Source organism: Larus michahellis, chromosome 4 (genome assembly GCF_964199755.1).
Source record: "Larus michahellis chromosome 4, bLarMic1.1, whole genome shotgun sequence".
Lineage (NCBI taxonomy): Eukaryota > Metazoa > Chordata > Aves > Charadriiformes > Laridae > Larus > Larus michahellis.
The window spans coordinates 21,355,421-21,381,518 of NC_133899.1; the positions used below are offsets into that span (position 1 = coordinate 21,355,421).

General features: G+C 58.7%; 2 protein-coding genes across 7 annotated transcripts in view; one reads left to right on the forward strand and one right to left on the reverse strand.

Annotated features, from left to right (window-relative positions):
• PDPR (pyruvate dehydrogenase phosphatase regulatory subunit) overlaps window positions 1-8,360 on the forward strand; it is a 28,062-nt gene extending 19,702 nt beyond the window's left edge. For 2 of the 3 annotated variants that reach the window (XM_074583277.1, XM_074583278.1), the window contains exon 18: window positions 123-4,774. In XM_074583277.1, the coding sequence (XP_074439378.1) occupies window positions 123-527 (405 nt within the window). In that variant the 3' untranslated portion in view covers window positions 528-4,774. Of the gene's footprint in view, window positions 1-122; window positions 4,775-6,612 lie in introns of those variants that run through there. The other variant, XR_012586554.1, reaches the window with a different exon arrangement.
• An 827-nt stretch (window positions 8,361-9,187) lies between these two features.
• On the reverse strand, window positions 9,188-25,325 carry ST3GAL2 (ST3 beta-galactoside alpha-2,3-sialyltransferase 2). 4 transcript variants are annotated; one of them, XR_012586555.1, is made up of 9 exons: window positions 24,965-25,325; window positions 15,111-15,376; window positions 14,611-15,030; window positions 14,285-14,478; window positions 13,691-13,870; window positions 13,476-13,521; window positions 13,187-13,306; window positions 12,386-12,501; window positions 12,131-12,257 (listed from the first exon to the last, which is right to left on the reverse strand). XR_012586555.1 is itself a non-coding variant. In XM_074583281.1 (8 exons), the coding sequence occupies exons 3-8, from the start codon at window positions 14,941-14,943 to the stop codon at window positions 12,084-12,086; spliced, it is 1,047 nt and encodes a 348-aa protein (XP_074439382.1). In that variant the 5' UTR covers window positions 14,944-15,045; window positions 15,111-15,376; window positions 24,965-25,323; the 3' UTR covers window positions 9,188-12,083. The 4 variants fall into 4 exon arrangements, 3 of the variants coding, with proteins under 3 accessions (XP_074439382.1, XP_074439380.1, XP_074439381.1); XM_074583281.1 differs by lacking the exon at window positions 12,386-12,501 and having other exon boundaries at window positions 9,188-12,257; window positions 14,611-15,045; window positions 24,965-25,323; XM_074583279.1 differs by lacking the exon at window positions 12,386-12,501 and having other exon boundaries at window positions 9,188-12,257; window positions 24,965-25,322.
• Window positions 25,326-26,098: the final 773 nt, after the last annotated feature.

Here is a 26,098-nt window from a genome sequence, read left to right on the forward strand (position 1 = left end):
CTGTCTTGGGCATGAGTTGCAAGCTCAAATTCACCTTGTGTCGGTAAGCTTGTCTGCTGAAACTCAGCAGCTGCTGCAGTTCACGTTCCCTTCGTCAGCTGATACTTTCTTTTTCTCCCCAGGGAATGCAGTTTGTTGGCCAGGAAGCGCTGTTGGAACAGAAGCAGAACGGTGTGTACAAGCGCTTTACCATGTTCATTCTGGAGGACCATGACACAGATACGGACCTCTGGCCCTGGTGGGGGGAGCCCATTTTCCGCAACGGCCGCTACGTGGGCAAGACCACCAGCAGTGCCTACAGCTACAGCCTGGAGCGTCACGTCTGCCTCGGCTTTGTGCACCACTTCGACGAGAAGACAGGGGAAGAGCTGGTGGTGACGACTGACTTCATCAACCAGGGCGAGTACGAGATCGGCATTGCTGGGCAGCGCTTCCAGGCCAAAGCCAAGCTCTACCCCTTCAGCTCCCTCTTCACGCACCGTCGCCGCAAGGATGAGGTGGAACTGAGTGGCTACCAGAGGGAGTAGCGCTGACTAGGCCTCACCCGCTCCTTTTCCCAAGCTGGAGTCTTCTCCCACCATCTTCCAATCCTTTCTTCTCACCCCGTATATTTCTTTCTTTCCTTTTCTTGTCTTGCAACTTTTAAACTTTTTCCAGTGTGTTACATTTTGTATATTTTAAAACTTTAATTTTCAAGCGTTCCCCCATCCTGTCTGTCTCCCTCCTTCAACCCCTTTGCTTGCCAGGCTCCCCCGTGCCCCAGTGGATGAAGCGCGGTGCTGAGCGTGCATCCAGAAGTCGGTGGGAAGCCTGCGTAGGAGCGAACCCCACCATGGCGAGGGGAAGGGTTTGGGTGAAGCCCTGAGGACTTACACCCTTCCTCTCCAGCGTAAGGCGTGGGACAGCAGGGATTTGCTGCCTGTGGTTCAGACGAAGGCTGTGACTTCACCCCGCTCTTTTCATACCACATTGTAGAGGGATTGATGCGCCAATGCCCGCAGCAATAGAGCCATCAGCTACCTCACCGGCACGAGACATAGCCTTGTGTGAGCAGCACCGAGAGACGGGTTTTGATATAGTCCAGCCTGTCACTGCCCCTGTTTGCCCACTATTTTTCTCCCTAACATGAGTCAAGTAGATTTAATCGTCAGATCATTGAGATGACAGTAGCGCTGGTAAGTTTGGTGTTGTTGGGATTGGATTTTTTGCGTGGGGTCACTGAAACTAAAAGGCCTTCTATAAATGTAATTGAAGATGAACATGTGTGTTTCACTTCTGTAAAGGAATGGGATTTGGTGGGGTTTTTTATCAGCAAAAATACTGGTTTCTAACAAGGACAGGTGTTAATGTTTAATGTTAATAGCAGCGTTGAAATGCTGCTGCTGTTTCAGCTGCACAGTGTACAGTCTCTTTGGGGATTTTCTTTCACTTTCCTTTGTTCATGTGACTTGGTGAAGGTGGTCTGGCAAGGTTCATGTAAAACTTGTGGTGGTTTGGGGAACTCGAGCAGCAGGAGGGGACAACATCTTGTGTTTTTAGCTGCCTGTGGTTATTTTGAAATTAGAGGAAAAGACCCAGCATTTGTCTCACCTGTGGTGCTGGCGGTATTGCAAGAAACACTGGGTTTTCTTCTGGCGGAGAGAGAGAGCGCATCTCACAGGTCCTGCCAGACTTGAGAAGTTGTCTTGTGTTTTCCTCCTCAAATCTGTTGCACTTCTTACTTCGCTCTCTTGGTAGTACCTCAGCTGAAGGAACTGGCTAGAGAGAGTGTAGGGATTGTGGCAACGGGATTGTAATTTGCTTTCCTTCAGCAAATCTCTTTGCCATCGTGCTCCTCACGCAAACACTTCAAACAGTGCAGCTGGGATTCGCCCCTTCTTCATGTGGCAAAATACACCTATCCGGACAGTGGTGGTAAATGGTAAAGAAGGGGGGGGATGCTGAATTGCACGCATTTTTATCTTCTTTTTCTTCTTCCCATTGTGAGCACAATCAAAAGCAAAGATTCTCTTTTATTTACTTGGAAAACATCTGTGAAACGTTTTCCATGCCTCTGCCACCTGCATACTCGTTATGGTCTTTCTGCTCCAGCATCTTTCTGGAGTTCAGGCACAACCTTGCACTGATGCCTGTCAGCCACGATGAACACTTTCTCTGTGATCTAGAACACTTTTTTGGGCACTTTCTTTTCCAGTTAAATGGCGAGCATCAGTAGTGTAAATATGAGCTCATAACCTTGCCTGGGTCTTGTCTGAAGTTTGCTTTCTGCTATTTTAGTTGCTTCAGGTCACACCTTCAGTCGAGTCTGTGGTCTGCCAGTTCATGATCCATGTGTTCTCAGCACGCAAAAGGAGTCGGATGGCCCTGAGGCAGCAAAGGTGAAAGTCCAAAACCTTTACACCTTAAAACAGGTTGTCAGAGCAAGATATAGAAGCTGCGAAACCTAAGAGAGTCAGGAAAGGGTGTAAGAGAAGTAAGGATTTGAGCGTGCGGTGTAGTAGGTTGCACGTTGATGTCACTTCTTTGAGCATGCTCTTCTTTCTGAACGGTGAATTCCGTTGCAGTGTGTCACCTCTTCAAGGATTTCAATCTTTCTTTCAAATTGACATGCAGAAATTCCCCAGTCTCTGAAATGCAGTGGCCATAGTAGGGACAGCTTTTTGGGATCTCACAGCTGAGAGTACCCTCCGTGGCTGTTGAAGGCGGAGATTGTAATTTATTCCAAGTTCCTCTCTTATTGCTCTCCGAATTAAAACTTAGCCTGGTGTATGAGGATTAATTGCTTAAATGAAAGGTTCATAAGGCATCTAATAGCAGTTTAAAATCCAATCACTTCTTGCGTGTCTTTCCCGTGTAGAGGGATGCTGCGATCCCACTATTCCCATGCTGGATGTGCGTGCCAAGGAGGACCTTGGTCCCTCTGTTGGTTTTATGGGGTGTTGCTGTGCCTTCCTTGTCCAGGGAGACAGACGTTCAACCAAAGAGTTTTGTATGTGGTACTTGGGATGTGTCTTAGAGCAGCCCTTCTGATTAGGGTTTATTGACTGTTTGTTGTCACTGGTGATGCAAGGTACTTCAGGAGAAAACAAAGTCCACAGCTGAGGTGAGCTAAAGTACTTAACACAATTTCTGAAGAGAGGTTTTTATCTCAAACCATTCAGTTTGTTCTCTGCAGAGTTAGAACTAGTTAAGACCACCCTAGAAAGTTAGCTGCATGCTGTCCTTGACAAACCACTCGTTCCTGAAGTAGCATTTAAGTTGCAGCCAGATTATATTCCTCCGCCTGATCATTTTTTCTTTTCCCTAATTTGTAGGAGCCTGTTAGTTCTGCAGACAACTTTTGGTACGAGTGTCTCTTCCCACAGCAGTTCTGACAGTAAAACTGTGTTTTATGAGCCACTCTTGTCATTATGTCTGCTTAGTTATGTCTAGGTCTATTGACTTTTCAGTACCAAAAACAGAGAGTGAAAATAATTTCCCATCACGTCGATAGACATAGCAACGCGTTCTGTGATGTTATGTTTGCTGGTTGAGACTTAGAGATAGGTGGCTTGATAATTGTCAGTCTTGCAGCTCATTAACTCCTACTCTGGCTTTCCCTGCCATGAATTCTGATTCTTGTTTTAGATCCGAACCTGTAGTCTTCTGCTGCTGTTCAAACTTAGTCGATTTAATTTCTGGCAGCTATTTTTAACCTTAGAATGTTGAAGAATAGTTCGCCTTCACCAACTTGAATACCGTGTGTTTTAAAATAGTGGTAGATACTGAGACTGAGGAAGGTCCTTCCAGTGTCCTGTTTTCTTCCAGAGGTATTAAACGGTGATGTAAGACTCTAATCCCTTTATCTGATGACTGAAAGTAGAGTGCCTAAAAAAAGAACAACAAAATCAGTTGCCACCTTTAGTACACCTTCAAATTAGAAAATTAGAAATCGGATCTTGGAAGCTGCGGACTTTTTTTTAAGGATTCTCATCCTTAAAACTGCCTTAAAATGCATTCTGCTGAGAAAGGTGGTTTGTTCTCTTGCGGCGCGGTAGAGACTGTGAACCTTGGGTGGGAAATACTGAAATAGCATCCCCCTCCTCTGCAGCGAAGTGGGGTCACGGCCTCCTTCTCGCTCCTGCACCTCGCGCGGGGGCGTTACCGATTCTCCGAGCCTTGCTTTCCAGAATGGGAACAGTCCCGTAGGTTTTGCTCTTACAGGCAACTTTGTGAGAGAACTACTCGAAGGAAAGCTAACTGGAGCTCGGTGTGAGAAGATCATTTATCTCTTTGGCTAAAATAGGTTGAGCATAACCCATTTTAGGATAAACTTATTATCCATCAGTGACAAGTGTTAAGGAAAGCGTGGCCTGTGGGAAGATACGCGGCTGTGGGTGGCGTGCGCTTGGCACTCATGGGATTCTGTTTTCTTCCCCCAGAAATCAGCGTCTCAGTGGATTTGCTGACATGGGGGTGGCGAATCCGTCTCCACGTACAGCGTTCCTGTACGCTGGGAAGGGCTGGCTTGCCCCAGGGTCGTCCGCGGAGTAGTGTGGGGACCTGTGTGGGAGGTGGCACTTGCTGGGCAGCCTCTTCCATTACATGGTTTTGTTCCAGAGGTGTTACGGTGGGTTACCCTTGTTGCATCCTTTCTGAAGTTCTTGTGTTTTATCCTTGAACAAGTGCTGAAAGGCTTGAATAAAAATGGTATTAGAGAAGAAGGACTTTATTGTTCATATTTAACAATCTGAGGATACAATTAAAGCTATTAGGAGTGATGTTTTCTGTTTCAGGAGGATGTGTTGCAGTGATTTTCGCATCTGTCTTTGCCAGGCTTACTTGTTTCTTGTTTTCTCTCACTTGTTTTCTTCGTCTGACTCCAGTGTCGGGATTTGATGTGCCTTGTTGGACAGTTTCTTCTTATTATTTTGTGGCAAAGAAGGGAGGCTCTGTGAAACTTCACTGCATCTCCAAGTCTCGGTGAAAGCCTGGATTTCCTCCTTTCTACTCTTGCATTCAGGCTGCCACCGATCATGTTGCTGTTCCTGCAGCACCTCCACATCCAGCCTGTGCTGCTGTAGGACCTCTCCGGCGCGAGATTCTTCTCTTTGTTCTACCCGGTGCTTCATCCTCGGAGCCAGGTTGGCTCTAGGTCTGTCTCTTTGCATTGATTTAAGCTTTTCGGCTTTTAGATGGTGCAGATAGTGACATCTGAACTCCCAGGGGATTTGTGGCCGCTGTATAATCCATCGTTTAACACTCCCTCTTTCTGCACCAGGATTTTCTCACTGTCCTTAACGCTTCCCTGATCTCCTTCCTCAGGCGACGGAGCATGTTAGTTCCTTTTGCCCATCGGAGAGCAAGGATGGCAAAATAAAAACTGGCAAGGGGCTGGCAGGGTGGCTGAGGTGGAAGGAGAGGCGTGATTGCAGTTTTGTCCTTTGCCCATTACTTAATTGCGTGAACTCAGCCTTGGAGAGGTGATTGGCCCTGATTCCTAGCTCCAGCAGCACCTTCCTCTGTACCTTAGAGCCGAGTGACAGCAGTGGCTCTGGGCGGAATCGGGACAGCGTTATCGAGGAGGTGAGAGCGGTGGTGACACTCGTTTTCCGACACGCCTTTCCATCTCTCATGTCTCGTTGGGGTGAAGGAAACGGTGCCGCAGGGAGGAGGCGGGGAATAAGGGAGGAGGTGGTGAGCCCCACGTTGCTCCAAACGCTTGTTCCTGGCACGTTCTTCCAGGTGTTGCCTAACTAAAGGCATCACTAACCTTGTCCTTCCGCCACAGTCTAGCCAAAATGGTTACATTTTGGGAAGAAATCTATAAAAACACGGTAGTTTCGATGTTTGGCGGGGGCGGGGGGGGGGGAAGATGCTTGCAACGGCAGAAGTTGCTCTTATTTCAAACAGAACACTTATCCGCTGCTAACGTCCAGCAAAACCTTCGCAACCTTCAGATTTGTCTTCCCAAACGATTTTATTATAATGCTTGGTCGGGTTAGTTTCCGTCCATTTCATGATGCTTTTCTGTTTTAATCTACCTTTTCCTTAGCTGATTGTTTGGATTTTTATTTGTAAAGAAAGCAAAAAAAAAAAAAGCATTCAGTCAGGGGAAGAGGACTTGGGGAAGGAGTGGGTTCATGTCATCAGATGACTTCAAGCAGCCTCCTAAAAGCATTTGGAAATTTTCTCTGCACTTTAAACTTCCCTTAAACGTTACGGTTGTAGCCTGCCGCTAGCCCTCGGCAAGAGCAGACTTTGCGCTTGAGGGACGAAAAAAAAACCAAACACTTTAAATATTTGTAAAATGCCTTAAAGCTTTAGGTGAGGTATTTGGGCACTGATGGTGTGCCTGCCATTTGATTTTTCTTCCTGGAAAGCTGGGTGCTGAGCGCGCAAGGTGGACACAAACGTCAGCAGATATTTTTGAGCGAGCCCTGGGGATGGGGGAAGCTGCTGTTGCTGCTGACTCAGGCTGGAAATTTTGTTGAGCGAAATGAAACGAGCTTGGGAGCTCTTGTGTCTGTCCCGCTGTCTGCGCTGCCACCTTCCCTTTTCTTACCCCCCCCCCGAAATGGATTTATTCGCTATATTGCTCCTGCTGTAACGGCTTTTCTTCTTTCTTTAAAGAAGCCTGGGCTGGTGTAGAGTACTCTGTGAGCGTCCCGTTGCATTAAAGAAAACAAAATTCCCCGCTTGAGCGCTTCCCTGCTCTACCAGCTGCCGTTTGCCGGCAGGAGGCGGGAGAAGCGGGAGCAGAGGGGATCTGCTGCTGCCCGTAACGTTTGTGGAGATGGCTCGGAGACTTCTCATCGCCCGTTTGTCTCCAAGCTCTCCTGGATTTCCCCGTGTCAGGCTGGCGGCTGTGTTATGGCACAAAACAAAGCGCTGCTTTGCAGGTATGGCACGCTGCGCTGGTTTACTTTGTTTGGAGATATTGCCTGTTTGGAATAAGGTGTCTCCCTGGAGTGGTAAATTATAATGAAAGAGGCACCGGAGACAAGTGTTCACATGAATATTTATTGATTTGTCAATGCCGGTAGCAGCCGATCTTCCCGCGCGGACACTTGACGCCCGTTACAAGCAGAGCGGGTACCTCGGAGTTGTCAGCGCTGTCCCAGCGAGGGCGTGATCCATTTTGTGTGTGCGGAGAAAAGTCCTGCGTCGTCGCCGTTCACCGCGGCGCCCCTGAGGTTTCTTCCACGCTACAAACGCTTGTCCCGTAGTGGGACAGGTTTCACTTACACCCTTCTTCCAGTAGAACCAGAGGCAGGCTAACGTCCCTGCAGTCCTGACTACCGGGTTCTCCTGCGCCTCGTGGTCAGGCTTGTGGCAGGGCACGTCCCTGCTTGGTAGGTTCTTCTGCCGGAGGAGCGACCCAAGCCGTGCCTGGGGGAAAGGAGCGTGTCTGCGCCGTGAGTGCGGTTGTTTCCAGGCAGCTGGCCCACGGTAGCGTCTCCTGCATCCTCGGGAAGGATTGGGGAAAGCCCTTTCTGGCCCAGATCAACCCCTTGCCACCGCTCCTGAGACAACGTGCTTTCTCTCTGCCACTTTCCGCTCAGTCCTACCTGTGCTCCCGCCGTCGCTGGTTTTAGAGGAGACCTGGGCTCGGTGGGAGAAGACTCCCCGCTGCTTGGACAGGTACCCAGAGCAGGTCTGAGCAGAGACTGCCATCTTGTGAACTGCGCCAGTACGTCCCTTCTCCACCATCGCTTCTGGTTATCAGGTGTACCAAGTTACTTCTCCAAAACCCCTTCGTGCTTTTATCAGTCTCCCGAGACCAGATTTTAAAGGACTGGGGGGATGTCGGAAGTGTGCTAATGCGGAAATTTTAAGAACAACTGAAGTGTGAACCTGTGAAAACTATTTCTTTTTTTTTCTAGTGCCTTATGCTTGTGAATGTCGTGGGGTGGAGGTAGCTGAGGTGGGACAGAGCAAGGAGCGACTTCAGTGGGTGCTTCCCCGTCCACTCCGGCCATCTCCCTCTCTCTCCCCTGGCAGGGTCTCGCCCCAGCATCTCGAGCAGCGCAGGGGCGATGCTTTCTAATTAATCCCTTTGGGCTCCGGGGTTGTAGATGTGTCAAACTGCAAAACCTCACGGTGGGTGGCCTGCTTCTGAGCGGAGTGGTGCTCTCGCCTCCGCCGCTTTTGGATCCCCAAGGGTTTTAGGAGGGACAAAGCTGCTCCGATTGCTGGACCCCGTGGTGGAGCATGTGGGCGGTTGTCCCCAAGCGCACAAGTCGGGATGAGTTTGCTGCTCTCCACTGAGGCCATGTTGTTACGTATGCTGTATTTATACCGTGCTTCATTTCATTTAACGTTTTGGTTGGCTTAAATGTTGCTAGGTTTGTATATTAATAAAGAGGCGTTTTAACTACTCCCGAATTTGGCGGTTTGTTACGCAAGAGTGTGTCCTTGCTTATCCAAACCTGCTTATCTGGATGGATCCCGCAGGGATGCTGGGCCCGTTGCAGGGTCCAGCCTTTAGCAGTGGGAGCTGGATCAAGCTGGGGTCACCTCGGGGAAAGTCGTTTCCCTGCCCGTGTCTGCACCCGCTTTCAAAATCACGTCCTCCAAGAGTTTGTCCATGTCGTTCCCTGTGCCCGTGGCAGGAGCTCAGGGCCATGGGCCGTGTGGGACCGGAGCCTCTTCTTTAGGCTCCAGGGGTGGCCGGGGGGGCTGTAGGGGATGCGCTGCAGGGTCTGGGGGAGCAGCACCGTCACCCAAGGGTGGCTCTGGCTGCAGGGGCTGTCGGGGCTCTGCCGCCGGGCACCCGGGGCAGCGCGGGGCCGGGCTGGGATCCTGCGCCAGCGGAGAGTGGACGGGTGGTAATCACAGCCCGGGGCTGGTGTCCGGCATGGCTCAACACGGGTGGGAGAGGAGAGGGAAGGGGAGGGAGAGGAAGATGGAGAGGGAAGGGGAGGGGGAGAGGGAAGGGGAAAGAGAGGAAGAGGAGGCAAGAGAGGGAAAGGGAAGGAGAGGAGATGGGGAAGGAGAGGAGATGGGGAAGGAGAGGAGATGGGGAAGGAGAGGAGATGGGGAAGGAGAGGAATAGGGAGAGGGAAGGGGAAGGGAGAGGAAGAGGGAAGGGGAAAGAGAGGAAGAGGAGGCAAGAGAGAGGGAGAGGAGGAGGGGAAAGAGGGAAAGGGAGAGGGAAAGGGAAGGGGAAAGAGAAGAAGAGGAGGCAAGAGAAGGAAAGGGAAGGAGAGGAGGAGGGGAAGGAGAGGAATAGGGAGAGGGAAGGAGAAAGAGGAAGAGGAGGCAAGAGAGGGAAAGGAAAGGAGAGGGAGAGGAGGAGAGGAAGAGGGAGAGGGAAGGCGAGGAAGGAGGAGAGGAAGAGGGAAGGGGAAGGAAAGGGAGAGGGAGAGGATCCTCCCGGGCCCACCGACCCTCCCTCTCCCTTCCCCTCCGGCAGGCAAACACGGGGCGCTTCTGATGCATGGTTTTTATTGACTTTTACAAAAAAAAAAAAAAAAAAAAAAAAAAAAAGTAGTTGTTTTAAGACAGTTGTGTGCAGAAGTACCCACGTACGCAGAGGTGACGGGCGAAGCCGCCCGCTCCTAGCCCTGGGTGCGAGCGCTGCTCTCCCCCTCTCCCGGCAGGGCGGGGGGCGATGGGCGCTCCGTCAGGCACCGGGTGATGAAGACCACCTCTGCCGGGGGGGGGCACCCACGCCCCGCCTGCCCCCTCCTTGTCCCTCGCCTCTGCCTACATCGATCTCCTCTATGTACAGTACAGTGGTGCTGGGCCCCCTCCCCGCCGGGCGTGCAGCATCCTCCAGGAGTGGTCGCGAGTCCTAGCGGGACAGCTTAAATAAAATAATAATAATAATTAAAAAAAAAAAAAGAGGGGGGAGGGGGGGCGTGTCGGGGAAGGAAGCTAGCCAAAAAATAATACTGTCAGGGCAGCAAGGAGCCGGGAGAGCGCCTTTCGCCGGACACCGGCACCGAGCCACCGGCGGGTTTGGTACCCGGGTTTGGTCCCCGGCGTCTCCCCTTGCCCCGTGATTGTCTGGCCTGGCCCTGGCGAGGAGCCGGCCCAGCCTCCTCACGCTGGATTTGGCCTCCCCGGCCACCGGTGCGGTAGCCTGGATGTGTCCCTGTCTCCCTCCAGCAGCGCTTCCCAGCAAAGATCCAGCCCGGCGCGAGGAGGGAAGCAGCTACGACCGCTGGATAAATCGGCCGAGCCCCCGCCGCTGGAGCGGGCCCGGCGTGGCCGACGGGAGATGGTCAAGGCACTCATTGTTGCTCGTGGGTTTTATTTTTCTTCCCCTAAAAAATAATAATAAAAAAAAAAACCAACCCCAAGCCAGGCAGGTGGAGAGCGGGGGCTCGCTGCAGCCCGCTGGGCGCTTCTGCCAACACCCGCCAGGCAACGGCAGGGTTTTAAAGCCCCGTGGAGAGAAAAAAGATGAATTTCCCCAGCCCGGGGGATGCTTGGTACCTGCTCCAGGTGACCCAAACCCTTGTGCTTCACCATTGCGGTGAGAAAACTCAAAAAAAAAAAAAAAAAAAAAAAAAGGAAGAAAAAGAAGAAAACCCTGAAAAACAACCAAACCGAAGCAGAGAAACAGGTAAGAGGCTGCTACAGAAAAGCCAGATACAAAGGGGTAAAAAAAACCCAAACCTCCAAGCCCCCCCTGCCCCTGAAAAACCCCCCTGTGGTGATTGTTCCTCAAATAACTGTTGGAACCAGGCGGTACGGCCGCGCAGGCGGAGAGTCCCTCGCCGGGGGACCTTTCCGTGATTGCCTTTTTCTTGAGCTTTCCAGCATCTCCTAAAAAAAAAAAACAAACCCAACCCCAAAAAACCCCCTACCCGCCTGATTGACCCAAAGAAAAGTGGTTTTAATTACACCTCTGGGGAGGCAGTTCCCTTCCGCATCTCCCCATCGCGGGGGCGACCTGTCCAGCCCAAAAAGCCCCGGGGATGCTGAGGGCACCGGGCTGGGGGAAACTGAGTCGCACCCTCGCACACGGAGCGAAGACTTTGGGATTTCAGCATCTCCCCGGAGCTGGCCGTCCACAGCAACGCAAAAAGCCCAAGCGCGGTTCATCCCCCCTACTAAACCTATCTCTAATCTGTTTGGTTTTTTGTTTTTTTTGTTTTTTCCCCCCAGCCCGAAAGCGAAGGGAAATCTCATCTCCTTCCCTCCGGTGGGGCTGGACCGGCTGCCCACATCCCGCATCCCTTGAGCATCCCTGCGAGGGAGCCCGGCCAGAGGGACCAGGCTGCTGCTCCTGTGTTTTTTCTTAGCTGCCTTTTGCCCAATCGCTCCCAAAATCCATCCTCCCCATCCTCAAATCTCCGGTAGAGGATCGGGGATGCCCGGCCCCGAAGTTGGGGTTCTTCTCTCCCCGCTCCCCAGTCCCAGCTCTGCCGTCGGCGATGGTTGACTTCCCGCAGCTGCCGGCTCTCCCGGTGACGGGTCCACGTGCTTCCCAGACCTGCCCGTGTGTGCCGGGAGCCTTCCCCGGGGGGAGCGACGGCGGTGCCTGCCCCAGGTGAGTTAAAAAATAATATATATATATCAAAATAAAGGAAGAAAGAAGCAGCTGGTTCCACTGGCAAGGCTGTGGCAGCGGGGAGGGGGGAGCCAAGCCCTCGGCCACCACATCTCCCTCGGCCCAGCCGCGATGCTCGGGCACTCCCCAAAGTCGCCCACCTTCGGGGTGCTTGGTTTTTTGTTCTTGGTTTCGTTTTTTGTGTGTGTGTGTGTGTGTCTTGTTTTAAAAAGAGCAGCATTTGGTTTGACTGTAAAGAGATGCAAGGCAGATGCCCCCGCCGCCCGGTCCATCGCTGATTGCGTTTACAAATCCTTTCTCAGCTGGGTTTCATAATAATAATAATAATAATAATAATAATAATTAATATAATTAAAAAAAAAAAAAAGCAAAAAGTCTCCTTTAGCTCTGAACCTGATTGGCTGCTGGAGGCACCAGATATCGCCGGGGGTGGCTCCGCCGGCAGTGCGGGGCCACACTGCTCCCCCCCCCCTCCCCGGCGTTTGTCAGCCGGGGCCACCGGGGAGACCCCAGCCCTCAGCCCCCGCGGGCGGTCGGCCCCCGGCCGGTGCAGGGGAGCCCGGAGGAGGCGCAGCCCTCAGTTTCCCCGGTAAACCTCGATCTTGCTGGTTTTGGCCAGCATGTCGATGATGTGCGCCTCGAAGTCGGCATCATGCACCCCCGTCTTCCTGAACTCCCCGGCGTAGCGGTTGTTCTCCCAGTAGTGGTGCCAGTTGCCCCGGCTGTCGGCGCCGAAACCGAAGACGTTCACCTGTGGTGGGGAGGAGGAGGAGGAGAAGGGGGAGGAGGAGGGGAGGTGAGACAGCCCTGACCCCCGCATTGGGCTGGGGACCCCCTTGGCCGAGAGCCCACCGCGCTGCTGGGGGGAGGGTTTCGCACCGTGCCGAGCATCCCCCTGCCTGACGTTCAAGGGTGCCCATCACCGTGCCGTGAGGCAACGGGAGCCAGCGGAACGGCCGTGGTTGGACCCAAAGAAGCCACCTCCACCCTTAACCCTGCAAGGTTCAGGATACCAGCAAAGCCACCCCAAGCCATCTGGGTCCCCGCAGCCCATCCTGGACCCTGCAGCGCATCCGGGACCCTGCAGCTCTTCCCAGGACCCCACAGCCCATCGTGGACTCTGCAGCTCTTCCCAGGTCCCCATACCCCATCCAGGATCCTGCAGCCCATCCAGGACCCCGCAGCTCTTCCCGGGTCCCCATACCCCATCCAGGATTCTGCAGCCCATCCGGGACCCCGCAGCTCTTCCCGGGACCCCGCAGCCCATCTGGGTCCCCACAGCACATCCAGGACCCTGCAGCGCATCCAGGTCCCCACAGCCCATCCTGGACCCTGCAGCCCATCCAGGACCCTGCAGCTCTTCCCAGGACCCCACAGCCCATCGTGGACCCGGCAGCTCTTCCCGGGTCCCCATACCCCATCCAGGATTCTGCGGCCCATCCAGGACCCCGCAGCCCATCTGGGTCCCCACAGCACATCCAGGACCCTGCAGCTCTTCCCAGGTCCCCACAGCCCATCCTGGACCCTGCAGCTCTTCCCGGGTCCCCACAGCCCATCCTGGACCCTGCAGCACATCCAGGACTCTGCGGCCCATCCAGGACCCCGCAGCTCTTCCCAGGATCCCAAAGCCCATCCAGGACCCCGCAGCCCGGAGGAGGACCCCCAGGAGCCATCACCCACCTCGTCGCAGACGTGGAGGGCGAAGAAGAGCACCAGCATGCCGGTGGAGGGGTAGCGCCCGTGGTGCTCCGTCCAGCGGTCGTGGATGTACTTGAAGAAGGCAGGGTTGTAGATCTGCACCTGGGAGGAGGGGCTGAGGTTAGCGCCAGAGCCCCGGCCACGCTCCCGTCGGCGTCGGCACCCCGGGAAGGAGCACCAAGACATGCGGGGGTACCCCTGGGGAAGACGGACTGACAGGGGCTCGACCAAAACGGGTGCTCAGTTGGGATGAGCGCCCCCCCCCCCTTACCTTTTCTTTGTCCACCCGCAGAAAAGGCTTCACGGGCGCATAGGTGCTGGGAAAAAAGCGGAGCGGCAGGTGAGCTCCGGGGGTTCTGCACCCCCCACCCAGTCCCAGCCTGAGCTGCCGGGGGATGCTCCGGCAGGGAGGAATGGATGAATCTCCACCGTGGAGCTGCTCCCGGGGCGGGCGAGCGGCCAGCCCCGTGCCCGCCGGGTACTTACAACCTGATCTGGCCCGTGGAGAGGGCACTGGCGATCCAGAGGAGATCCAGGGTTTTGAAGGGCACCAGCACGAAGCTGACGTTGGCGGGCAGGTTCTTGGCACTCTCGGGGTACATGAAGTGGTGCGTGGTCCGGCCGCCCACGTCGCCCTCGAAACCCACCGTGGGGGCCTGGTTCATCCTGGGGAGAGAGCAGGGAAGGTGGCACCCCCCTCCCAGCCACCCTGTCCCTTGCAGACGACAGGGGGTGTCCCCCAGCGGCTGCAGAGGAGCAATTTCCCAGCCTGCAGATGCTCAGGGGGCTGGGATGAGCTGAGGGTCCCCCCCCAGCCAGCCCAGGGAAGATGGCAGCACCCGCTGCCACCCATCCCACCACCGGGTGGGACCCACGATGGGCTCCTTTACCGAGCAACTGGAGCCAGGCACAGGGACACCCCCCGACGTCTCCCAACCCGCAGCAGAGACGGAGAGACACCGCTGCGGTGCACAGCGGGAGCTGCCAGCATCGCCCCATGCCTCCGCGCTGCCCGTGGGGCTGGGTGGGCAGGCAGTGTCCCCCACCGCCCCTGCCCCAGCAGCCGTCCCCTGCCCTCACCGCATGATGAAGTCGTGCCCGTCGATCTCGGGCCCATAGCCAGAGCCCCGCAGGTTGCCCGAGTTGCCCACCACGGCGCAGCGGCGGCAGCGGCGCGCATCGCGGGAGCGGTAGGGATCCTCGCCCGGCACGATCTGGAAGAGCTTGCTCAGGACCTCATGGGTGTTGTGGGACTTGAACTGCGGCTGCAGCATCTGCAGGGGGTGGGAGGAAGGTGGCGGGGGGACCATCAGCCCATGGAGGAGAAAGCTGTGTCCCCCATGCTGGAGCACGCCGCTGGGGGACGCGGGGTCGGGGTTGGGGGGGACACCCGTCTCCTCGCTCACCATCCACCACCGCTGGACGTCGGGCGGCAGGTCCATGTTCTCCTTGGTCCACACCGGGGAGATGGTGCCGTCATAGCGCCCGTCAAACCATTCGGCAGCGCCGGCCTCCTCGGCAGGGCAGCGGCGGCAGGCGCAGCCCCGGGGGTACGGCCCCCCCTTGCTGAGCCGCTGCATGCCGGCATAGCCGGGCACCAGCTTCACCCGGTGGATGCCGCCCAGCCCGCCGGGGTCCAGGTAGGCGATGCTGTGGTGGGAGTAGGTGAAGAGGAGGGACATGACGAAGACGAGCAGGAAGGCGGTCGAGAGGAAGCAGAAGCGCAGCGAGCACTTCATGGTCGGCGCGCGGCTGAGCCGGGGAGGGCGCCCGCTCCGGCATAGGGCTGGGGCATAGGGATGGCGTCAGCCGGCCAGCGAGGCTCCCTGCGGGACCCAGAGCTTTAAACCAGGGCGGCGGTGGGGGTGCAGAGCCCACCCTCACCCCCCCGCTGCCGGGGTCCTACCTGCCGGGCTGCAGCTTTCCATCCGCGTGGTCCGGCCGCGGCGAGGGCCCCCGGTGGCTCCGGGTGCCGGGCAGGGAGCACCCGCCGCCAGCCGGGGCGGCGTGGGGACGTGGCGGGGCTGGGGACACCAGCCTCAACTGCAGCACTGCGCTTCGGCCGCTCCTCCAGGTCCTGGCCCCGGCTGGCGCTCGGCTGCCACCATACTCATCCTCCCCTGGGGTTTAGCTCATCCACTGGCTCGGGGACACGGCTGTGACGATACTGGCCTGGAGCGGGAAGGAGGGGACGGAGGGTTACGAGATGATGGGGATGGAGGGTCAAGGGATGGCGGGGATGGAGAGTTAAGGGATGATGGGGACAGAAGGTCAAGGGATGGTGGGGATGGAGGATCAAGGAATGGAGGGTCAAAGGATGATGGGAACAGAAGGTCAAGGGATGGTGGCGATGGAGGATCAAGGAATGGAGGGTCAAAGGATGATGGGAACAGAAGGTCAAGGGATGGTGGCGATGGAGGATCAAGGAATGGAGGGTCAAAGGATGATGGGAACAGAAGGTCAAGGGATGGTGGGGATGGAGGGTCAAGGGATGGTGGGGATGGAGGGTCAAGGGATGGTGGGGACGGAGGGTCAAGGGACGGTGGGGATGGAGAGTTAAGGGATGATGGGAACAGAAGTTCAAGGGATGGTGGGGACAGAGGATCAAGGAATGGAGGGTCAAAGGATGATGAGGACAGAAGGTCAAGGGATGATGGGGACAGAAGGTCAAGGGATGTCGGGGACGGAGAGTTAAGGGGTGGCGACGCACATGGCAGAGCCAGGGGGCTGCGCCGAGGAGGAGGATGCTGGGGGAGGCTGATGAGTTTATTTATTCCCCATTGAGCTTTGCAAAACGCCACCCAGCCCGTGCCAAAAGGGGCACGGAGACAGCCAGGATGCCGGCAATGGCCTCGTCCACGCCGGCTCCTCGCCGGCGGTGCGGGGTGGGGGGGCTCCCGGCAGCTCACAGGCCGTGCCCTCCCTGTCGCTGCCAGACAAAGGCTGAGCCATGAACTCGCCTCCGGAACCCGAGCAGCGGCTTCTTTCTCCAGGCTCAATCCTCCTTCTCTATCAAGCCACGAGCGGCTCCTCCAAAACCCTCTTCACTAGCCAGAACAGCCGTTCTGTGGCCCGACGGGCGCCCCGGGTAGCGAGGCCGGTGGCTTGTCCCCCACCCCCCAGCGTGGCAACGTCCCTCGGGGAAGGTCACCCGCTGGCTCGTGATCCCGGCGTGTAAAAATAGCCGGGGCAGAGGTGCCGGCGCCTGCGCCCGGGGAGGGACGGGAGGAGCAGCCAAGACCCCCGAGCTACGGGGGGTGGGGGCGCAACGCCAGACCCATTCCCCCCCCCCAGCCAAAACATTTTAAAAAAGGCTGAAAATCCCCTTTTAACACAAAACTGGAGAAGGAGCCATCACGCCGGGGGGGGATGGAGATGTCACAGACACCCCACCCCCACCCCCTCCCAGGGCTTTTTAGGGAGGGGGATGCTGGGGTAGGACACCCCCCCCCCTTGCCAAGGCCAAACCCTGTGGTGGCATCGCCTCCGCAGCTCAGCCCTGGCCCCAATTAGGGCAGGGCCGAGGCCAGCAGCGCTAATTAGGAGCTGGCAGGCACCGGGGATGGCTCTTTCCTACAAAAAAAAAGAAATCCCCTGGAAGACACCGGCTTTCTTACCAGGGATAGAAGCACACACACCCCCCACCCCCCAAAACAGGATGGGAGACACCTGAGCATGGACCAAAAAAATCCGCCCCCCCCCCCCCCAGCCCATCGTGCAGCAGGCAGGGATGGCTTCTGCCCAAATCATTAACCCACTGGCAAATATTTGTCCAAGCCACCACAGCCTCGAAAGGCAAGAGCCAGAAATGAGGTGCGCATCCCAGGCGGGATGGTTTTCCAAGGCTTTTTTTTCCGCCCCCCCCGCCCCTGTCTTGGGGCTGGGGGGGGAGGGCTGGCGGGGGGGGTGGTGGTGGGGGTGGTGGTGTGAGTTTAATATGCCTACGCGGCACACGCAGGGCCGGTGAGCGACTGCAAGGAGTTTCTTGGGTCGCTGCCAGGGGGAAAAAAGCACTGGCGGTTGTTAAACGGCGGGTTTGCGTCGAGGGGAATTTGGGATAAAGCCAGTAAAAAGCTAAAAAAGCTTAAACACACCACCCCCCCCACCCCGCCCCGGGATGCACAACGCTGGAAGGATGTGGAGGTAAAAGGCGATTTGGGGTTCTTTTTAGCTGCGACGTGGCGGGGACGCTGAGCGGGAGGGGGCTCGTCCCCCTTCCCCTGCTCCTGCCGCGCTCCCGTCCCACGGGGATTTTTAGAGGCTGAAGGAAATCGGCTGTCACGTGCTCCTGGTATTTTTGTTCCCGGTGAAAGAAGGGGGGGAAAACAAAAAATAGCAAAACAAACAAAAATAAAAATCCCTTTCCGGCTCCCCAGCCCAGCCCGGCCCCTGCCTCTGCCGCATCCCGGCCCCCGCCGGCATCGGGAGCGTGTTTCGTGCGTCCCCATCCCGGGGCCTCCCGGAGCTGCCCCCGGCCGCAGGCGGGGAAAAAACCACCCGTCCTCCAGCAGCCTGAAATACCAGCGGCTGGTTTGAGTCATCGCTTCCCGCGCCGGGGGCTGGCTGGCGGCTATTTCCATCCGCTCTGCTCCTCGTAGACCCCGGCGTCCATAACATCCCAGCATTCACCTCTTCCCTCGCCCAAAATCCCAACTCCCGAACTTGCCAGCTCCCAAAATCAAACCCAACCTGCCTCCGATAAATAAAACCCCGCCGGGCCGGGGGCTCTTTGCACCAGGTTTTGATGTTTCTTTCTTAAAATAATAGGGGATTTGGGGATTTCTTCCGCGGTGAGCGAGGCTGGCAACTCAGCGATACCATGAAATACCATTAAATACCCTCCCGCTCCCAAACTCATCCCCTGGTCTCCTTAATTGCCTCCTGACGCCCGTGCGCTCATCAAACCCGAGTTCCTCTTTGATTGCAAGAGATAACGAAGCCAGGCTATTAAAAGGTCCCAGCGAATCGCTCTGCCGCTTTTACAGTTGGATGATTTTATTTTTTTTTTCCCCCCAAACATGTAATCTCTCATTTCGGGATGCATAATCTTGAATTCCGAGCCGAACACGGGAGCGATGTGACCGACAGCCCCACCCCGGGGCCTGCAGGATGCTGGTTTCTTCCCCATCGGCCTTAACGCCATTCAGCACGTCCCCAATCCCCCCCAGTTTTTAGGTCTTGTCGCCTTCATTTGCTCATTCCCGAGACATCCCGAGGTTGTCGGCGCCGGTTTCTTTGCCGGTAAATGACAGGGTGGGTGCAGGAAGGAGCCGTCGGTGGGAGGTGGGATGTCACCCTGCTGGGGGCAGGGGGAGGAGGGGGTCAGAGGCGGCTGCTGCTCGTCCCGGGGATGCTGGGGCGGAAAATTCCCCTGGGAAACGCAACCCTGGGCGTCCAGCTGCAGCCCGTCCCATGGACCCCGTGGCAGGGACGTCACCTCTGTCACCGCCAAACCATCGACCGGGTGCTGGAGCAGCGCCCGGCTTTTGCAGGGGGAGGATGGGGAAGCACACAGGGGCCCCCCCGTCTCCCCCAGCCCAGCATCCCTCCTGCTCCCACGGGGGGGAAAAAAAACGAGATTTAGGCTGGGTTTTTTGGTTTTTTTTCCCAACCGTGGACACGAGTTGAGGCCCCCCCCGCCTCCTTCATCCCCAGGCAGAAAGAGATGCCGAGTGCGGTGATTTTGCCGATTTCAGGACGGGGTTCAGGCAGCAGGATTCCAAACCAAAATTGAAAAACAACGCTCAAATTTGCCCTTTTTTTTTTTTTTTTTTTTTCCCCACCCCCTACGGCCCGAGCAGCTCCCCGAGGTCGCAGCCCCCCCCCAGCCCCCAGCGCTGCTGTACCCAGGGAGCGCGTCAGCTCGCGTTATCTCGCTGGGCAACGGCGAGCGGGGCTGTGCCGGGGGGCACGGGACTCCCGTCCTTCCGCATTACTTGGCTTCCAGAGCCAAACCCACACCCGGCGAGAAAAGCGCCCGTTAATTAAATAGGTCCTTTCCTGCGCCGCCCGGATTTTCCCCTCGGTTTCTTTCTTTTTCCCCTCCCTGGAAGCTGGGTGGGAGAGGGAGCGGGCAACCCAGGGTTTGTATAAGGATGTTTTTTTCCCCCCCCGCCGCTCTGCGATGCCACGAAGGATGGACGGCCGGCGGTAGCACCAGGTATTTACAGGAGAAGCCAATTCCGTGGGTTAAGCCGTCGCCACACCCCGGTGGCACCGACTTCTTCTTCATCCTTTTAATTAATCATACCCTTATTGGCCGGCTCAATCAGCTAATGGAGCCGAGTTAATTGGGTTTCCCGTGCTTTAAACCCTCCTCGCACCCCTGGCAGCAGTTTTGGCGTTTCCTCATGCCCGGCATCCGGAGGGGTTATTTCGGGCTCATCCCTCAACGCTGGGATGAGGCCAGGAAAGAGCGCGGGAGGCCAAATCCCCGGCGCGGGGTTGGGACGGAGCCAGCCGAGGCCCTTTCCTATGGGATTTGGGGGGTGCGGGGGAGGTCCCAGCCTTGGGAATGCTCTGAAAGGGATGCTCCCATCCTTGCCGGTGGATGGGGCTCGCCGGGAGCGGTCCAGCAGTGTCCCAAGCCCCCTCGGCTCGAGTGCGTCACAGTGGGGACCCCGTGGACCCCAACACCCTGCGCTGCCCAACGGGGCGATGCTGGGGGTGGGGGCTTGGGCTGCAGAGCCCATCTGGCCATCCTTACCCCCCCAAAAAAATACACACACACTGGCAGAAGCATCCGAGGCAGCCGACCGCCCCCGCAGCTCACATGCACGGACTCATCGGGACGGGCAAGCCACGTGCGCCAGCCCACGCGGCTGATGCCCCCATCCCCGAGAAGGGACGCCGCTCGGCCATCTGCCAGCACTGTTTCCTCCCCGCCTGCCCCCCCAGCTCCCCACAGCCCCCTGGCTCTCCCCAGGCTGCCATGGGGAAAAGAAAACCCCCCCCACTCCTTCCCAGCCCCTGCGCTCCGGCGGGGGGGTGATAAGCCCAAGGCCGCGCTCGCTGTGTGGCCTCGTTACGCCCGGCTCGCCTGCAGCCTTCTCCCCGAGGCAGGACAGGCGGGGAGGGGGACAGTGGGGAGACCCCCCCAGCCCCAAATGCTTGCAGAATCGGCCAGAGCCGAGGGGCAGCCCCAGCCCTGCTGCCCCACACCCGCAGGTACCCATCCCAGAGCTCCCAGTTTGCACCAACTGCCCCGGCTGCTGGGTACCATCAAGCCACCATTGGGTACCACCAGATCAGGTACCACCAAGCCACTAGGTCATGTACCACCAGGTCAGGTACCACTGGGTTGGGGACCACCAAGCCACCGGGTCAGATAGCACTGAGCTACCAGGTCACGTACCACCAGAGCAGGTACCATCAAACCACTAGGTCGCGAACCACCAGGTCATGGACCACCAGGACTACAGAACCACTGGGTGGCCTACCACCAGGTTGGGTACCACTAGGTGAGGTACCACCAAGCCACCAGGTCATGTGCCACCAGGTCAGGTACCACTGGGTTGGGGACTACCAAGCCACCGGGTCAGATACCACTGAGCTATCAGGTCACGTGGCACCAGATCAGGTACCACAGACCCATTGGGTCACGTACCACCAGGTTGGGTACTACCAAGCCACCAGGTCAGGTACCACCAGGTCAGGTACCAACGAACCACTGGATTGCGTACCACCAGGTCACATATCACCAGGTCAGGTACCACCAGGTCAGGTACCACCAGGTCACATATCAACAGGTCAGGTACCACCAGGTCAGGTACCACCGAACCACTGGGTCACGTTCCACTGGGTCACATACCACCAAGACACCGGGTCGAGCATTGCCACATCAGGTACCACTGGGTCAGGCACCAACAAGTTGGATCCCACTGAGTGGCCGGGCTCCGGGCTGGCTAGCAGGTGGGGCTACCCCCTCCTCCCCCCCGTCCTGCCCCCTAGCTGCCCCTGCAAAAACACCGGGCCCCTCGGGGAGCCGGCCACCCGCTGCCGCCCGCGTTTCCATCTTGTCCTCCCACAGCCATGGGCTGGGGTCAGCAGGGTCTGCCTGCTCCGTGCCCCCCTCCATGCCTGCTACAGCACCCCTGAATCGGTCTCCCCCCATCCTCAGCCGCCTGCAAGGAGGTGGCCACATGGCAAGCAGCCATGCTCCCCGGCAAGGGTAGGGTCCCCACTCACCCTCCAACACCGGCACCCGGCAGCACCCTGAGCCCCCCCGCTGGCCGCCGGGAGGGAACCGCTACCCCTCCGCCGCGGCAGCTCGTTTTACCAGCCCTTGCCTGTTCGGTTCGCGCTCCATGCCTCACTGGGAAAATATGCGCAGGAGCGCCGGACAGCGGACGCCATGCCGTGCCGGGGAAGTGCTGCTGCTGGCTGTGGCCTTTTGCCCGCAGAAGGCGAGCAAGGACGAGGGGGCCTCTCCCTGCGCTTTGCTGTCCCCCTCCCTGGGGCTCGGCAGCTCCGGGAATGGGAGGAGGTGGAAAGCCAAAGGCTTTTGAGGGCTTGGTGGGTGCTGCCACCCAAAGCAACCCCCCTACTCTCCTCCAGGACGCAGCCGGAGCAGAGAACTGCAAACTCGGTGCACGCTGCGGGGAGGCCCGGTAAAACCGCCCGGGGTTTGCTCTGCTCGCTGGCGGTGCTGAGGGGCCCCTGAGCTCGTTAGGAAAATTGTACCTATGAGATTTCATCACAGGGATGTTACAAAACGCTCCCCCGGACAAAGGTCATCAATCCCAGCACAGCCCAGTTACTGCCGGGGACACCCATTACGTGTAGAATGGCTGCGCTGGCGAGGGAACCTGACTTCTCCTCTAGAGAGCTGGGGCTCCGCTCGGACACTCGGGGAGAAGGGGGAGCGTTTGCAGTTTCCTAATTAGCCCAATTACCGCTGCAGATCAAAAGTCCCTTGATGGGGACGCGCGGGCACCCGGAGCGGAGCGACTGCAGCTTGCTCTGGTTTCCCACGAGCGACTGTTTGTTGCGGGGGTTGTTTTAGAGCCCCAGCGCTGACCTGTATGTCCAGCAGGAAAAAAAATAAAGATCCATATATTACACATGCATCTCTCTCTCTCTCTCTCTATATATATATATATAAAAATTGTTCATAGATATTCACTGTTCATCCATATGTGGTTTTGGGGGGCTATCTTTGGGAACTTTGCGGCGGAGCCGGGGCCCAAATCTCTGCCGGTCTCTGAAAAAGCTTTGGGGAGACGCCGATGGCAAAGAGCGACGCGGAGCGGAGAGATTCCCCCGGAGCCCGGCAGGGCAGGGAGAGGAGGTTCCCAGCCTCTCCTGCTGCATCCCAAACCCCCGGGGACCGGCGGGCTCCGATAAATCACAGCTCGTGGAGACACAGCGCGGCTGGCCGAGCCGCTGGAGAGCAATTAGCAGTTTGCACTCTTGCAAGAATTAAATGCAACGGGAGGAGGTAAAAGCCATTAAGCTACCGGGACCTTGGTGTGGGCCAAGTCAGGCGGCATCCAGCACATGCCAAGAGCCGGCGGGGAAACCGTCGTGTCCTGGGCGCTACCGGAGCCTTTCGCCAAAAAAAGTGGTAGTTTGGAGCTTGTTTGGGCATGAAAATTCAAGCTCGAGTCGGTTCCCCTGGCATGTGGCTGCCCGGGGCTCTCCCTGCCTCCTTTCTCCCTGCCTGCTCTCCCTGCCTGTTCTCCCTGCCTGCTCTCCCTGCCTGCAGCGCCGGCGAGGCGTGGGTGGACGAGCGGAGCGCGTCTTTGCCGTTCCTTCCCCGAGAACCGCCATGAGCTCCCGGGAGGAGAGGGAAACGCTTCTGACAGGCAGCTGCCGCGCACAACCGGCAGCAGCGGGGCCGCTGCACGCTGCCAGATGGGGACAGACAGACAGACGGGCACGTGGACAGCCGGGAGGGGGGGACATGGCAGCCGAGGCGGCCCCCCCTCCCCCAGCTCCCTGCCCCAAGCTTCACCGCTGCGACATCTGGCTCCGACAAAAGGGGAAGGAAAAGGAATATCAAGCCCAAAGCGCCGAGCAACTTCCCGTCTCCGCTCGCCACCCCAGCTGGGATGCTGGATACAGGGGAGCCCCTGGCCCCAGCCCCAGAAGGGGACCCCCAGATAATGGGGACCAAAACCACCTCGGCCAGCTCGGAGCCCACACGCCTTCCCGGAGGGAAGCACAGCCAAGTTTTCTGGGTTTGGTGTTATTTGGTTTCACCCAGCCATGTTTTTCGCTCCTTCACAGCAGGAGGGGATGTGGCCCTTCCTCCAGCCCCAGCTCGCCCGCTGCCCAAGCGCCATCCTCCCCGCCCTCCCCCCCAAAAAAAATATCCTCCTACTGGGATGGGGAGTCCTCGCTCCAGGGAAATACGCGGGAGCTTTGCAAAAAGTGCTCTGGGCAAAACCTCACCTTCCCCTGCTGCCGGCAGCACCCGAGCCCCCGGTGTGTGTGGGGACCCTGTGCATCACCAGGCTCTAAAAACTGGGCTCCGGCACCGCTCCCGCTCCCGCAGCCGTGCCCCAGCCAGGGAAATGCCCCACAACTCTGGGACAGGGGGACATCGGTGGGTTGGGCACTGATCGGAAACCACACCCCACACACATGGACGCAGGCAACGGACATTTCCCTGCTCGGTGACACAGTTTCGTACCCTGTCCCCAGGGACGCTCGTGCTGTGTTTGTGAAATCCTGGCTGCCACTACCCGGGAAAGGGACGCCGTGTGTCACACGGCCATGTGTCACACCGCTGCTGAGGGACCTTACACACACACTGGCGCTGGTGGGCACTGGGGGGACCCGCAGCCAGCCCTTCTGCCCTGGTCCCCTCTGTGGCCACCCCAGCTCTGCCCCCAGCATCCCGCTGGGGTCCTGGCCCTGTGGCACCACCCCGGGGCACACGGCTGGAGAGGGGCAGCCCCCCGGGTTGTGGGGAGCAGCCCCAGCCCCAGCCCCCTTGCCAAGGGCCAGCATCCTCCCTGGGGCGAGCGCATCCTCCCCGGGCAGCACCCTGCGGCTGCACCCCAGGGCTGTGGCTGCTGCTTCCTCCCGGGGGCCAGCACCGTGGGGACTGGGCCAGCACCCTGGCACAGCGCATCTTCCCAGGGCCAGCACCCCAGGACCGGGGCTAGCACATCCTCCCGGGGCCAGCACCCGGGGCCAGCACCCGGGGCCAAGGCAATCTGCCGGGGCCAGGGCAATCTCCCGGGGCGAGCACCCCAGGACCGGGGCCAGCACATCCTCCCGAGGCCATCGCGTCCTCCCGGGGCCAGCGCAACATCCCAGGGGCCAGCACCCCAGGACCGGGGCCAGCGTCGCAGAACCGGGGCCAGCACCCGAGCCCAGCGCATCCTCCAGGGGCCATCGCGTCCTCCCGGGGCCAGCTCATCCTCCCAGGGGCCAGCACCCCAGGACCGGGGCCAGCACCTGGGGCCAGTGCATCCTCCCGGGGCCAGCACATCTTCCCGGGGCCAGCACATCTTCCCGGGGCCATCGCGTCTTCCCGGGGCCAGCACCCGCGGATCGGGGCCAGCACCCGGGGCTAGCGCATCCTCCCGGGGCCAGCACATCCTCCCGGGGCCAGCACCCCGGGGCTGAATCCAACGCATCCCGGGTGCCTGCTCCCCGAGGCCAGCCCCCAGCACCGGGGCAGCTCCCGCCCAGCCTCCCCCGGCCGCAGCCCGCGATCTCCTCTGCCCCCCGTACCCCCGGCCCGATACCGGCCTCTCGAGCGGGGCCGTGCCCGCATCCCCCCGGGCCCGCTGCCCGCCGCGGTACCTGGCTGGGCTCCAGCATGTCCCCGCCGCCGGGCGCACCCGGGCTCCGCCGCCGCCCCCCGCGCCGCGCCGCGCCCTCCGCGCCGTGCGGGGCCGGGCCGTGCCGTGCCGTGCCGCGCCGTGCGGGGAGGGGGGCCCTGTCCCGGCAGCCTGGGAGATGTAGTTCTCGGCAGCTCGCCGCCCGGAGGGGCTTGTGGGATTTGTAGGAAGCGAGCGAAGCCGCGGCGCGCCCCACCTGGTGCACCGGCATCCCCGGTGCCCACCCCGGTAACCACCTCGGTACTCACCCCGGCACATCGGCATCCCCGGTATATACCCGGTTACCCACCCCCGTATCTACACCGGTACTCACCCTGTTACATCGGCATCCCTGGTACCCACCCCGGCTCTCACCCCGGCACATCGGCATCGCCAGAATGTACCCCGATACCCATCCCGGTATCTACACCGGCACATCGGCGTGCACGGTATCCGCTCGTTACCCATCCCAGCGCATCAGCATCCCCCAGCATCCACCCTGGTATTCACCCCGGTACCCACCCCGGCACATCGACATCCCCGCTACCCACCCGGTACCCACCTTGGTACTCACCCCGGTACACCGGCATCCCCGGTACCCACCCGGTACACATCACAGCGCATCAGCATCCCCCGGTATCCACCCCGGTACTCACTGCCGGTACCAACACCAGTACCCATCCCAGCGCATCAGCATCCCCCCGTATCCACCCGGTACCTCATCTCAGTGCCCATCCCGGCACATCGGCATCCCCGGTACCCACTCCAGTACCCCTCCCGATGCCATCCCCGGTACCCACCCCGATACCCACCGGCACCCACCGCCCGCACCCGGACCCCCCCACCCCGCGATGAGCCGGGCTGAGGCCGGGCGGGCTCGTGACAGGCATGACGCAGGGCGTCACCCATTTTGGGGCAAAAATACGTAAACCCCCCCTGCCATTCCCCCTTTGCAGCCTCCTCGGGGGCAGGGGTGCACTGTGCCTTTAAACCAGCCGGCCCGGCCCGGCAGCGCAGTGTACGCTGGGAGTTGTAGTCCACCCCGGGCGGCGCGTCCCCGCGCCCGCCGCGGGCGGGACTACATCTCCCAGCAGACTCGGCGGCCGCCTGCCGAGGG